This window comes from Musca domestica, unplaced genomic scaffold (assembly GCF_030504385.1).
Source record: "Musca domestica strain aabys unplaced genomic scaffold, Musca_domestica.polishedcontigs.V.1.1 29, whole genome shotgun sequence".
In the NCBI taxonomy this organism is placed as follows: Eukaryota; Metazoa; Arthropoda; class Insecta; order Diptera; family Muscidae; genus Musca; species Musca domestica.
The window spans coordinates 10,771,449-10,785,837 of record NW_026712296.1 but is presented as its reverse complement, the minus strand read 5'-3'; the positions used below and the strand labels follow the sequence as shown (position 1 = coordinate 10,785,837).

The following is a 14,389-nucleotide window of genomic DNA, read 5'->3' as shown; positions in this document are numbered from 1 at the left end:
AAGATGGGAAATATCGCCCTACCCCTTTTTGTACCTCCCTTTGGTACCAAAGATCATAATTTCTCCCATAACTTGCGAAATAAGCATCCAATTCTCTTCAAAATTCATATGTCTTTATATTTTTCTCAACCAGAGATGTACTATGAATATGGTATCTCACTCATATGAGGGGAAAGGGGGTTGAGGGTTGTTGAATAAGCATACATCTGGTATAATTTGTTGTTTTGGAGATATGGTCTGATAAAATATGACAGCTCTTTCCGCACTACGAGTAACGAGTAATGTGGAGAAAGTGCAATGGATCTTCTACTCCATTCCCTTCTGGCTTACTCCCTGGTCGTTAAACGCATTATAATACAGAATCATTATACTTAGAGAGATTTACGAGTGCGCCATCATGGCCTCGGAGATTTTCGGCTAATTCGTATATGTTTAGCAATATGGCGAAATTCCCATAAACTTTTTGAAAAAATATGACAAAGTTATGTTAAAATTCAGCTAAGTAGCCGGTGGACGTCTACTGTAGAGTAGATGGAGGATTCCCCTAGGGTCCCGGGAATTTCCCCCTAGAGATCCGGGGGATTCCCTCTAGGGTCCAGGGGATTTCCTCATAGAGTCCAGGGGATTTCTCCCCAGAACAGAAAATTAAATTTGAAACATTGCATCCACATTTCCCGGCGCTGACATGAACACTTGATTTCAATACTGTAATTACCATTTCGTGTAATAGTAATTTGTTTGTGTTGTTTTTTTTCTTTTGCTTAGTGAAATGAGAAATGCTTTTATATCTATCACACATAGAAGCACTTGGGCTTTTTTGCGGCATTCACTTAATTTCGTATTTGTACTTGCCTTTTTCTTGCCATCTCCAACCAATTTTGTTGTATGCTGATCATCTTCATTCAAACTAGCCGAACAGGGATCCCGATATCTGCAAAAAAAAAAAAAAAAAAAATTAATAAATAAATAAAAAAAAATTTTTAAAAAACTCATTTAAAACACGCAATGTGCTCAATACATAAATTTACAAAATAATTAAATTTGTTTTCACAGTTTTGTTTGCTCAATCAGTTGCAAAATAAAATTAAATGCGTTCCAAGAGAAATTCAATAATTCTTACACCAAGACATAAAGCATTTTCAGCACTACTAGTGATGACACTGCATACCTTATGCATTACCAAGGGGACACAAATAATGACATCTACATACCTTATGCATTACCAGTAAGCCAAAAAAGTTATTTCTAACCTACTTTTATCGCAGCAAGTAAACAGAGTGTTCATATTCGACAACTAGTAATGGCAACTGTCCTTTATTCAATATTTAGAAGGCTTCAATCACGTTTTCTGATTGGCACTAAACTAAACAACTACTTTCTGCATTACAAGTAAGCAGCGTGAGATAGAAGAATTACAACAAAGTCAAACGCCATAATTTTTACATTTTTTAAAATTTATTTAATGAAAGCAAAAAATGTTGGAAAAGCGTCAAATTTCCGAATAGTTGAGATTTGTTCGAATTGGTAACCTTTGCCACGAATTATGGTCTTCAAACGGCCAATGAAATCGTCACACGCTGTCCGAATGTTGCCCTGCGGTATTTTGGCCCATTCCCGGCGAAGCGCTTGCTTGAGGTGATCGACACTTTGGTATTTCTTTAGTGTCAACCTTGCTTTCCAAAATGCTTCAGACACAATAGTCTAACGGTATTGGTATTCGGAGATTTTGGTGGCCATTGTGCGTTGGAAATTTGTAACAATTCCTGGATGGCGCGCGCTGAGTGCGATGGTGCTGAGTCCTGTTGGAATGTCCAAGGTCTGCGGCCAAAATGTTTACGTGCTCAAGGCTTTAATACACCCTCCAGAATATTTTCGCGATAATATTCGGCATTTATTCTGATGCCACGTTCGATTAAAACGAGCGGAGAGCGACCATCGGCTGTTGTGGCCAACCAAAGGTGCACATTTTCAGCTGACCTCTTTGGCATGTAAACACTATCATTTTGTTTGTTTACAAACTGCTGGACAACGAACGTTTTCTCATCGGAGAAAACCACATTCGGCAGTTCACCACTTTCGGCCAAGCGAAGCAACTCTTTAGCTCGTTTGAGTCTGTTTTCTTTCTGTTGCTGTGTAAGTTCTTGCACTTTTCGGAATTTCAATGGCTTTACCCCGAGCTCATTTTTCAATATTTGCCGAATGGAATATTGCGACATGTTCAGCTCACGGGCCATTTTTCGGCCAATGCGACGCGGGTTTCAATCAAGTCGCTTCTGTACTTTTCGAGTCTATTTTCTTTCTGTTGCGGTGTAAGTTCTTGCACTTTTCGGTCATTTTATTTGTTTACAAACTGCTGGACAACGAATGTTTCCTCATCGGAGAAAACCAAATTTGGCAGTTCACCACTTTTGGCCAAGCGAAGCAACTCTTTAGCTCTTTTGAGTCTGTTTTCTTTCTGTTGCTGTGTAAGTTCTTGCATTTTTTGGAATTTCAATGGCTTTACCCCGAGCTCGTTTTTCAATATTTGCCGAATGGAATATTGCGATATATTCAGCTCACGAGCCATTTTTCGGCCAATGCGACGCGGGTTTCGATCAAGTCGATTCTTTACTTTTCGAACCATTTCTGCTCATGTTGCTGTTTTCTTCCATCCACTTCCTTGACGTCGGCCAACGCTACCAGTATCACGGTAACGAGCGATGGTACGAGCCACAAAATATAAATTAACATTTAAATTCTGCTGTGCTCTAACGATAGCCACTTGTGGATTTCCAGCTAAATATGAAGAAATCACACTATCACGCTTGAATTCCATCATGAATAACTTTTTTTTCAGAAAAAATTCTCACAAAAATGCTTTGGTTCACTTGTAAACAATATAATGAGATGTCGCTGGAATAATTTTAACAGCTGTCGAACTACGCTGAAAGAAAAAGCTTCATATCATAAATGAATTCCTACGTTCCGTCAAAGAAATTTGTCATTGATTTTGAACCAACGTAGAGGTTCATTGAATGAATGAAAAAAGTTCAATTGAGTTTCATTAACGTAAAATTAACGAAATTGTTCATTAATATAATGATATTCTTCATTTGATTATTTTTCCACAGATTTGTCCAAAAATTTGTATTTGTGGTTCATATTGGGTTCTAGCTCCTGTGGCGGCACATTATTGATATAAGTCCATGGCTTTGTATATCCACATTTTTCATTGAAAATGCTTTAAATTTCGTATTTTAAATTCGTACTACAGCATATGACACAAACAATACTTTTACAGGTCGAGATCTTCGTATCCCCCATATAAGGGTTTTCATTTAAGTGGCATATTTCGAAGGATTTTTAAAATTTTTCGATATCCTTCAAAATGGTGGAGGGTATTAAAAGTGGCCGAACTTTGCTGTTTTTTACTTCTTAATACCTACACCACACTGTGGTAGAGGGTAATTTGTCGTTGTGCATTTGTTTGTAACAGGTACAAATACGCGAGATAAACCCTACCTTTTTGGATGTTCTTTATAAAATCACATTCTGAGTCGGTTTATGAATGTCATTAAGTCTGACCGTCTGCCCACTTATTTTTATGAATAAAATGCAGGTCGCCTTTATTGTCGCCTTTTATTGAGATGACATTTTCCATGCATCATTTGTTTGGCCTAGAACGAACTCCATATCGTAACGTTTCATTCATTCATGAAACTACTTCATTAAATTGTCGCACAAATTTAAATATAACAATTATCACAATTTCCCCTAATTATAAATACTTTGGTTGCATACTTGTGTGTATCAGACAGCATCATTTCTGTATTCACATTTTTTTTTACAGAATTTTGTAAAAATAAGTAGTTTCGTAACATTAATGAAATCCATTTCATATATTCAATGAAACCAAAAATCATTGAATTTTAAAGCAATGTAAGTTTTCATTGCATGAACAAAATATTTATTATATTAATGTAGCTTTTCGTTGCACCAATGAAGTTGGTTGCAGTTTTTTCAGCTCACCCTGTATACTGTTTCTTCATTACCAAGTAACAAGTTCCTTTTTGCTCTCAGATTCTCAGAGGACAATAAATCTCCCAATATAGTAAAACTAAAATGTTCCATTACCTTGAAATATTCGCCATTTTAAGGTTATGGGCACTAATGAATATTTGTCTTCCGAAGAATTGTTATTTTATTGAATGGTTTCCAAAATAAAAAAGTCAAAATTTAAAAAATAAAAATATAACTGGAAATATCTTCCTTTCAGTATTTATATTTTTTTTTTTGTATTTTACGTAATTCAAAACCACCAATCCTAGTGCGAACGTATTATGCTGTAAAATAGCTATGATGGTTTTCTTTTGAACTGCTCTCGACGCTGTTTCGAAAGCATTAATAATTGTTACTTACCATCGAATATGCATGGACTATTCAAAAAAAAAAAAATGGTAAATACATTACAATAATGGAAGCGAGAGGCTTAACAGAATAACCTTTTGAGGCTTAAACGTTGGCATACAGTGGCGGAAAAAATTGAATGCACAAATGCGAATACAGTTTCTTGGCAAGTCCAAAAAGTTGGTTAGCAAAACGAACGTGATTTATAAAATAGTTTATACGTTAACTTCAATCTACAATATATTTCAGATGAAGTAGCGGAGAATTGAGTGGCAAAAAAATAATAATAGATTATATAAATTACAACTTTTTGGTAAAATGTCAAGAAGCCAACTATGGAAGAAAATATTTCATTGTGAATTATCGCAAATGAAAGTCTAAAGCAGGAATATTTACATTTTGTTTTAAGATTTTTTTAAATATATATTTTAATTAATATAATTTAACGTTTTTATACCCTCCGCCATACTATGGAGGGTATATTAATTTTGTCATTCTGTTTGTAACTCCTCAAAATACTCATGTAATAAGACCCACCAACGTATATATATTCTTGATGAGCGTAAAATTCTATATTGATTAAGCGATGATACACTATCTTTCGAACGAATCGAGATAGAAGCTAAAATATTGCAGACATGTTTATTTTGCCAGTAGCAAGGTTAAGTTCGTAAATGACCCATGTAGGTCCACGTTTTCATATAGCCCCCATATAACGGCACCACCCGATATTAGGTATTTTGATGATTTTAGCGACATTATTCAACGGAATGGTTTCAAATTTGGTATTTGAAGTTCCAGAAGGATACTTCAGCCTAAGACAGAATATTGTCCGTGCAGGTCTATAGCCTATAACACTATACCTCCCGATATTCGGTACTTTGATCATTTTAGCGACATTATTCATCGGAATTGTTTCAAATTTGGTAATGTGAAGTTCGAGATGGATTCTAAAGTCTATGACAGAAGATTGGTCCACGTCTTCGTATAACTCCCAGATCCACGTCTTCGTATAACTCCCATATAACTGTACCTCCCGATATTCGGTATTTTGATGATTTTAGCGACATTATTCACCGGAATTGTTTCAAATTTCGTATTGGAAATTCGTAATGGATACTACAGCTTATGACAGAAAGTTGTCTATGCAGGTCCAGGTCTTCATATAGGCCCCATATATCAGTACACCCTATATTCGGTATTTTGACGATTTTAGGTACAATACTCACCGAAATTGTTTGAGATGTTGTATATGAAGTTCGTAATCTCCGATGTAACGGTACCTCCCTATGTACGGTATTTTAATGAATTTAGCGGAGTCGGTCTAGCCATGACCGTCCGTCTGTTTGCCTGGATGGTGTGCTCACTCTCGAAGTGACTATTCGATTTGGTCCAAACTTGGTACATCGTAATATTATGGTCAAACTTACATCGATTTCGGCGATGGGCAATATTGGTCCACTCCTTCTGGTTTCTTCCCCACAAATGGTCGAAATTTTCAAAATAATATTTTACTGCACAGAAAGAGAAATGATAATTCGATTTTTCTCCAACTTTGCGAATCCTGATATTTGCACCAGTGCTAGGTCAGGTGCGAAAATGGACAACATCGGTGGACTTCATCAATTATTCATAATTATAACGCAAAATTAACATCCGATTCTATTCAGACTAGGCACATTTCATTGTTTCTATAAACACAAAATCTGTCATAAAAATGGTAGAGATCGGACCATTCCTTCAGGTAAGTCCATCACAAAGGGTCAACGTTTTGAATATCCAAAACGACCATATAATCCAAAATATGCATCCGCTTCTCTTAATATTTTAAACATCCCATTATTTCTACAAACACAAAATCTGCTGTGAAGATGTGATATATCGGTCCACTCTTTCTGGTACCGTCCCCACATAGTGTTAAAGATTGTGAAAAACGAAACTCTCAAAGAAAGCGAAATAAGCATCCAACTCTCTTCAAATTCCACACATGTAAACATTTTTGCTATAGCAATATCTGTTGTGAAGATGATATATATCTCCCTTCTGGTACCTCACCCACAAAGGGTCACAATTTTTAATACTTTTATCTGTCATAACTTGCCAAACAAGTCAGAGAAGATTCTTTTCAACTTGCTACATGTAAATATTTCTCTCCACCACAAACCTGTGATTAATATAGAATTTATGATTTGGCCTACAATTTGATATAAATGTTCGATTTTCTTGTAATTTTGCCCATACCTGTATTTTCATCTGTATTAGATGAAGTATAAAAATTGAATATTTGGTCGACTATATCTGGCACCTCACGAACATTTTAACATTTTCTAAAAATGATCACATATCTCATATAAAGTGAAGGAAGTACCCAATATATACTAAACCTGACACGTCGCAATATTTATATCAGATTTATTTAGGTCGGATACGAAATGGACAATATTGGCCCATTTTCGGAACTCCACAGAGGATCAACAATTTGAATAAACATAACAAATGTCAAAATATATTTAAATAATCAAACATTGGCTGAGGGTATACATCTGTCGACAAAACCGACTGATACTTTTTTACTTTTTTTATGACTATTCAAAATGTTAACCCTCATCTGGGGATATGCCTAAATATATCACATATTTACATTAGATCTATGAATAATGGGATTGATTATGTTTGAAGTAATCCACTATTTTTTTTCTCCTATATTTATAAGAGTTTTAATGTTTCAGAGTTCGGACCCCTTGTGGGAAAGGTAGCGGAAGGAGTGTCTCATTAATTCCATATTCACATCACATCTCTGGTTGATACAAATATTGTGATATATAAAGTTTGAAGAAAATGTTATGGGGGTTAAAATAATTTCAAATCTTGACCCGTTGTGGGTGAACCACCAGAAGGAGGTGATCCATTCTAACTGTTCCTCATACCTGATTTTGTATTATTAGAAATATATTGGGAAAAATATTAGTATTATTTCACATTTTATAAGAGATATGATTATTCAAAATGTTATTTTTTTGTCTGAGAGGTACTAGAACGAGTGGTCGAGTTTCACACCTGACCTAGCACTGATACAAATGAGTTTGCCAAGTTGAAACAAAATAGGTCCGGTCAAAACTGATCTAAGTTTCATAATAATATTACGATGAACCAAGTTTCGACGAAATCCAATACTCCCTTCAAGAGTTATTGAACGTCCCAGCCAGCCAGATAGACGGACGGTCACCGCTACATGGACTCCAAATCTATCGAAACTGATATCGCCCAAAGAAACCTAGGGTCTAAAATTGTTATTTCGTTTAGGTCGTATCGAAAGATATACACCCTCTTCAGCCATATGGCTGAGGGTATAAAATGATACATGGAACTTATTTTTGATCAGATCTTCTTTGAAAATATCAATATAATTTCTATTCGAAGTTCACTCAAGCGAGTGACCCTTTTTGGTCCTGATATGAACTTTATACCCTCACTGTTCTTAAAGTACGAATCTTTTGTGATATGTAAACTTCCATTTAAGACAAGATTACCTTTGATATTAGAGTCATATGTTAAGTAACTTTGTCAATCATTATCTATATCATTTTTATACCCTCCACCATACTATGGAGAGTATATTAATTTTGTCATTCCGTTTGTAACTGCTCGGAATACTCATGTCAGACCCAACAAAGTATATTCTTGATCAGCGTAAAATTCTAAAACGATTTAGCCATGTCAGTCTGTCTGTTGTAATCACGCTATCTTTCGAACGAATTGAGATAGAAGGCTAAAATTTTGCACACATGTATATTTTGCCAGTAGGTAGATTAAGTTCGTAAAAGGGTCATGTAGGTCCACGTTATCATATAGCCCCCATATAACAGTACCTCCCGATACCGAATTTTGATGATTTTAGCGACATTATTCACCGGAATTGTTTCAAATTTGGCATTTGAAGTTTGAAATGGATACTACAGCCTAAGACAGAAAATTGTCTATGCAGGTCCACGTCTTCGTATAGCCCCAATATAACGGTACCTCCCGATATTCGATATTTTGATGATTTTAGCAACAATATTCACCGGAATTGTTTCGAATTTGTTATTTGAAGTTCGTAATGGATACTACAGCCTAAGACAGAAAACTGTGTGTGCAGGTCCACGTCTTCGTATGGTCCCCATATAAAGGTACCTCCCGATATTCGGTATTTTGATGATTTTAGCGACATCATTCACCGGAATTGTTTCAAATGTGGTATTTGAAGTTCGCAATGAATACTAAATCCTAAGACAGAAAATTGTAAAATAATAATTATAAATAAAATACAAGTGTATTTATGGTAATGTTTGTATTTATGGTAATGTACTTTTTACGTTACGTAATAGTTTTAAAATTGTTCGGAGCTTCTTAAAATATGCAATAAAAATATACAATTTGAAAAAGCCACTTTACATATGATTCTAAAATAATGTGGAGATACCATGTTAGCCTGCTTTATCAAAAAAAAAAAAAAAAAAAAAAAAAAAAAATCTCAATTTTCGATGCGACTCCCAACATTTTATTTCATTAAGTTTGGAAAATTTTTAAGTTTCAAAAAATAATATTTCCATATTTCCATGGCTAATGCATCCATCGTGAATTTAGTTTGAATTTATCAAAATGGATAAAATATAATTAATGTGAACATTTTAATTTATGAAATCATTGATAAGCATACCTTGATGGACAGGCGCACAGAGGTTGGGTGTAATTCAATCGAACATAGACGGCATTGCACACCTGTTGTATGGCACATTCGGGCAGCAAATAAATGTGTTGGTTGTGCGGATAATAATGGTATTTGGTGGGTTTTGCACCGTTCAGTGGCTTCTGCAATGAAAGTGAAAAGAAGACAACAAAAACAATGTAAATTAGAAAAAAAAATGGAATGGAATGAAATTGATAGAAAGAAATGTGTATTAATGACAGGCAATATTTTCTTCACACTACTGTTAATTGTTTTTTTTTTTTTTTTTTGATGAACATTTATTTTTCGCTGAAAATGTGTTGATAGACCCAATGAGGTATTTTTTTATACCCTCAGTCATATGATCAGAGGGTATATATCATTTGATACAGCCAAAACGTGTTTGGCTGGCTGGTACCACGATAACCCTCGAAGGTAGTATCCGATTTGGTTCATGCTTGGTACATTGTAATATTATTATCAAACTTAGATCCGGTCCGCAGATGGGCAATATCGGTCTTCTCCTTCTGGTACCTCCCTCACAAAATATCGGTATTTTCAAAGAAAATATTTGACTGCACAGAAAAAGAAAGGATTTAAACTCTAATAAAATGTGGTGTAAGAGTCCGAATGTCTTCAAGTTACACACATCACAATATTTTTATTAACCCAAGGTCTGGTGTTAATTTGGAATATATCGGTTCACTTCTTGTGGTACCTCCCCACAAAGGGTCAAAATTGTTAATATCCATGAAGCTCACAAAACGTGGAATTAATGTCCGATTCCATTCCGACTTGGTACATTTCAACATTTCTATTAGCACAAGATATGTTATAAAAATGGTAGAGATCGGACTATTCCTTCTGGTACCTCTCCCACAAAGGGTCAAAGTTTTGAATAATGAAAACGATCATAAAATCCGAAATAACAATTATGTTCTCTTAGTATTTCACACATCCCATTATTTTTGCTACCACAAGATCTAATGTGAAGATGAAATTTATCAACCCACTCCTGCTGGTATATCCCCGTCAAAATTTGAATAACCAAAACGTTTACACAATATGGAATAAGATTCCGATTCCCTTCAAATTTCACACATCCCAGTATTTTTATTAACCCAATATCAGGTGTGAAGATGAGAAATATCAGTCCACTGCTTCTGGTACATCCCCCACAACGGGTCAAATTTTTGAATATCCATGATGCTCATAAAACGCGAAATTAACATCCAATTCCGTTCTGACCCGGCACATTTCAATGTTTGTATTAACACAATAGAGATGGGACCATTCCCTCTGGTACTTCGCCCACAAAGGGTCGAAATGTTGAATAACCAAAACGGTAACAGGATGTAGTACTGGTTAGTTAGTGTAAATACGAAATTTGAAACCATTACGGTGAGTAATGTCCCTGAAATCAGCAAAATACCGAATACAGAGAAGCACCGTTATATGGGGGCTATACGAAGATCTGAACCTGCATAGGTAATTTTCTGGCTGTAGCACTTACTAGAAACTTCAAATACGAAATTTGAAACAATTTCGGTGTCGCTAAAATATTCAAAATGCCGAATATAGTGAGGTACAGTTATATGGGGGGGGGCTATACTTAAACGTAGACCTATATAGGTAATTTTCAATACCAAAAGTTCTGCATACCAAACACACATATGAGTAAAATTTTATCAACCTACTTCAATTAGTTCGGAAGCTAGAGAGATTTCCACGGACGGACAGACAGATAGACGGACGGACATCGCTAAATCGACATAGAATTTTATGCTGATCAAGAATATATATAATTTGTGGGGTCTAAAATTTATATTACGGAATGACAAACTTAATATACCCTCCATACTATGGTGGAGGGTATAGAAACCATCAGTGTAAACCCCCAGGACTTTAATTCTTAAGACCCCATACCGATTGATTGTGCTTCGCCATTCTTTCATATCTCATACCTCTTTTTTCTGTGTCCCGGTTGATTTCTCCCAAATTTGGTTGTCAGCCAAAAAAAAGCAACAACAATGCAAAGTTCAAATGTTCATTTTCACTTTTTCTCTCATTGATTGATACAAACACCCAAAAATGGCGAAGTGTTGTGAATGAATGTGTCTGACAAACTGAATGACCCGCTTAAACTGTCAACGAAAAATTGAATATATTCCCTAAGAAATTTTAAACAACTAAAAGACAACATCTATGTACTTGGATTTTTTTTTTTGGAACAAGGAAAAAAAATAAACTTTAATGCAACTTTCTCGCATGTAATTTTCACTTCTTGTTGACAAAAACAAAAACCCCAGCAAAAACATTTCCATCGCCAAGTCACATACCAAGCAATTTGAAGTTTTATAACAATTTTCGCATTAGCTAGCAAAACGAAGTAGAATATCCTCCATTTCTTTCGCGTCATTGGGGGTGACAAAATACACTTTCAAATGGCTTTTCTTGTTCTGGCGCAATTGCGGTAGATGCTGTTGCTATTGTCGTTTTTTTTTTGTATTTAAGTCGTGATAAATAAGTCTTGTGATATTATCATGAGCATCAAACGTCGAGTGGTTAATGAAAGAAGAAGATTTTTAATGTGGTGTTCGGAACATCTTCGCGTTATGAAACACCTTAAAAGAGATTTCTGAGTGGAAGACCTGTACTATGTCTTCTATCTATAGAAGAAAGGTAAAGGGCTTCTTTCTATAGAACTTCTGTAAAGTAGGGAAAAGCTTTACAAAAGATCTGTAAAAAAGAGGAAGATTTTTAAAGGTATTCTTTTTTTTATAAAATACCTGCTGAAGTATATATAGATCGATAATAAAAATCCTTAGAATATCTGTCAGAGACATTCTCAAAAGATCAGAAATTGGTCATATTTTTATAGAAGTATAATATATATTTTTTGCTTCTATGGAATACCTGTAAAAAACTTTGTCTCTACGGAAGACTTGAAATAGGTCTGCTCTTCACAGAAGGACTGTGAAATTTCATCTATCTTTAGACGGCATGTACAAGATAGACTCTCTACAAAACTTCTGTAAAAAGTTTATATTCCTATGTAAAACATGTTAATATTATTCTCTTTTGGAAAACCCGTAAGTGAGCTCCTTTTTATGGAAAACATATTACAAAACCTGTTAAAGGTAATCTCTCCCCGAATTATAAAGGACATGTTAAATGTATTCTTTTTCTATGGAAGGCCTGAAAAGAGAGGACTTTTTAAAGGTCCTCTCTCTTTCAAAAAAAACCAACCCCCCTCCCCACCCAACAAAAAATTTGGGCGAAACAACATTAAAATCTCACCTGATATAGTTGAAACTTTCCACACAATAAAATTTAGTTAAGACTTGTTCAGTTGCAGAAATGGACCATATTGGTCCAATCAAAACATCAAAATCCCATGTTGAGCAGATGCAGTATCCGATATACGTCGCAATAGTCAGATTAGACTGAGGTCAGAATAAAAAATGGGAAAAATTGATCCACTCATTCCTGTATCTCCCCTACAAAAGGTCAATTTTTTAGGTAATAATACATTCCTTAAATGGGAAACTAATGTCCAATCTTCTTCAAATTGGACACGTCCCAATATATATCGGATGCATGTGAGATCGAGCAAATCGGAACTCTGTTTGGGTAATAAGGAAAATTATTATATTAAGCGAACAAGTGTTTCAAATACGGGAAACATTGATTCAGATATAGTTATAGCTCTCATATACAGATTGAGATGAAAAAACTACAACCAACTTCAGACTGCTGTCATATCAAATCAACTCGTCCGACAGCTGTTAAAATTATTCCAGTGATAGCTGATTATATTGTTTACAAGCGTACAAAAGCATTTTGGTGAGAATTTTCCAGAAAAAAAGTTATTCGTCATGGAATTCACGAGTGATTTCTTTATATTTGGCTGGAAAACCACAAGCTGCTATTGTTAGAGCACTCCAGCATTTCAATGTGAATAAATTTTTTGTGTCTCGTACCATCGCTGGTACTGGTAGCATAGCCCGACGTCAAGTAAGTGGACGGAAGAAAACAACAACATCAGCAGAAATGGTTCGAAAAATAAAGAAGCGACTTGATCGAAACCCGTGTCACAGTGGCCGAAAAATGGTTCCATTCGGCAAATACTGAAAAATTAGCTCGGGGTAAAGTCATTGAAATTCCAAAAAGTGCAAAAACTTACATAGCAACAGAAGGAAAATAGACCCAAAAGAGCTAAAGAGTTTCGCTTGGCCGAAAGTGGTGAACTGCCGCATTTGGTTTTCTCCGATGGGAAAACATTCGTTGACCAGCAGTTTGTAAACAAACAAAAATAAACGTGTTTATTTGCCAAAGAGGTCAGCTGAAAATGTGCACCTTCGGTCGGACTCAGAACTCAAGTGTCGGCCATGGTGATGGGGTGTGCCACTATAACAGTCAATAGTCGCTCTCCGCTCGTATATCCGCGAACGTGGCATCACCAATCATCATCAATATTATCGCGAAAATATTCTGGAGGGTGTATTAAAGCCGACCTTGGATATTTCCACAGGACAGGCCAGGATAGCACCATCCAGGCCAGGACAGCACCATCGCACTTATAACGAGCCACCCAAGAATGGTTACAAAATGAGGTTCCTCGCTTTATTTCCAGCGTACAATGGCCACTAAAAACTCCGGATACCAATCCGATGGACTATTGTGTCTGGAATATTTTGGATTGCCAGATTGGCACTAAAAAATACCAAAGTGTCGATCACCTCAAGCAAGCGCTTCGCCGGGAATGGGCCAAAATACCACAGAGCAATATTCGGGCAGCGTGTGACGGTTTCATTGGCCGTTTGAAGGTCATAGTTCGTGCCAAAGGATACTAGTTCGAACAAATCTAAACTTATTCTAAAATTTGATGCTATTTCCGGTATTTTTTGTTTTCATTCAATAAAATTTAAAAAAAATGTAAAAATTTTGGCGTTTGATTTTTTTGCAGTTTTTTTTTTTATCTCACCCTATATAGTCGGTCCCGTCCCTTCGGACATTTCTTTACCTGTTTTAGCTCTCATATAGGGGTCCCCAAATTGTTGGATTACTGCAATACTTAAGAAAAGGTCAAATTGAAATTATTCCAACGCACCACTCTTATAAATAAAATCAACTCAGTACTCAATATACCTATCCACTAGAATACATTAAACGACACTGTCATCATCATCCCATCATCAGCATTATTAGTTGTTAGTTAGTTAGTTAGTTAGTTTGCGAACAGTGGTGCATGGTTACGGAGTGGAAAAAAATACAAATTGCTATCGCTGTTTG

At 35.6% G+C, this 14,389-nt stretch overlaps 2 protein-coding genes across 3 annotated transcripts in view; one reads left to right on the top strand and one right to left on the bottom strand.

Moving 5' to 3' along the window:
- LOC101892759 (elongation factor-like GTPase 1) overlaps positions 1–14,389 on the top strand; it is a 432,356-nt gene that overhangs the window by 34,153 nt on the left and 383,814 nt on the right. The gene's annotated exons all lie outside the window — the stretch shown is intronic.
- The window catches only part of LOC101894861 (rho GTPase-activating protein gacF), a 131,288-nt gene that overhangs the window by 15,248 nt on the left and 101,651 nt on the right, over positions 1–14,389 (bottom strand). For both annotated transcript variants that reach the window (XM_011293450.3, XM_059124409.1), the window contains 2 exons: positions 9,086–9,237; positions 853–931 (listed from right to left, as the gene is read on the bottom strand). In XM_011293450.3, the coding sequence (XP_011291752.1) occupies positions 853–931; positions 9,086–9,237 (231 nt within the window). The remainder of the gene's footprint in view (positions 1–852; positions 932–9,085; positions 9,238–14,389) is intronic.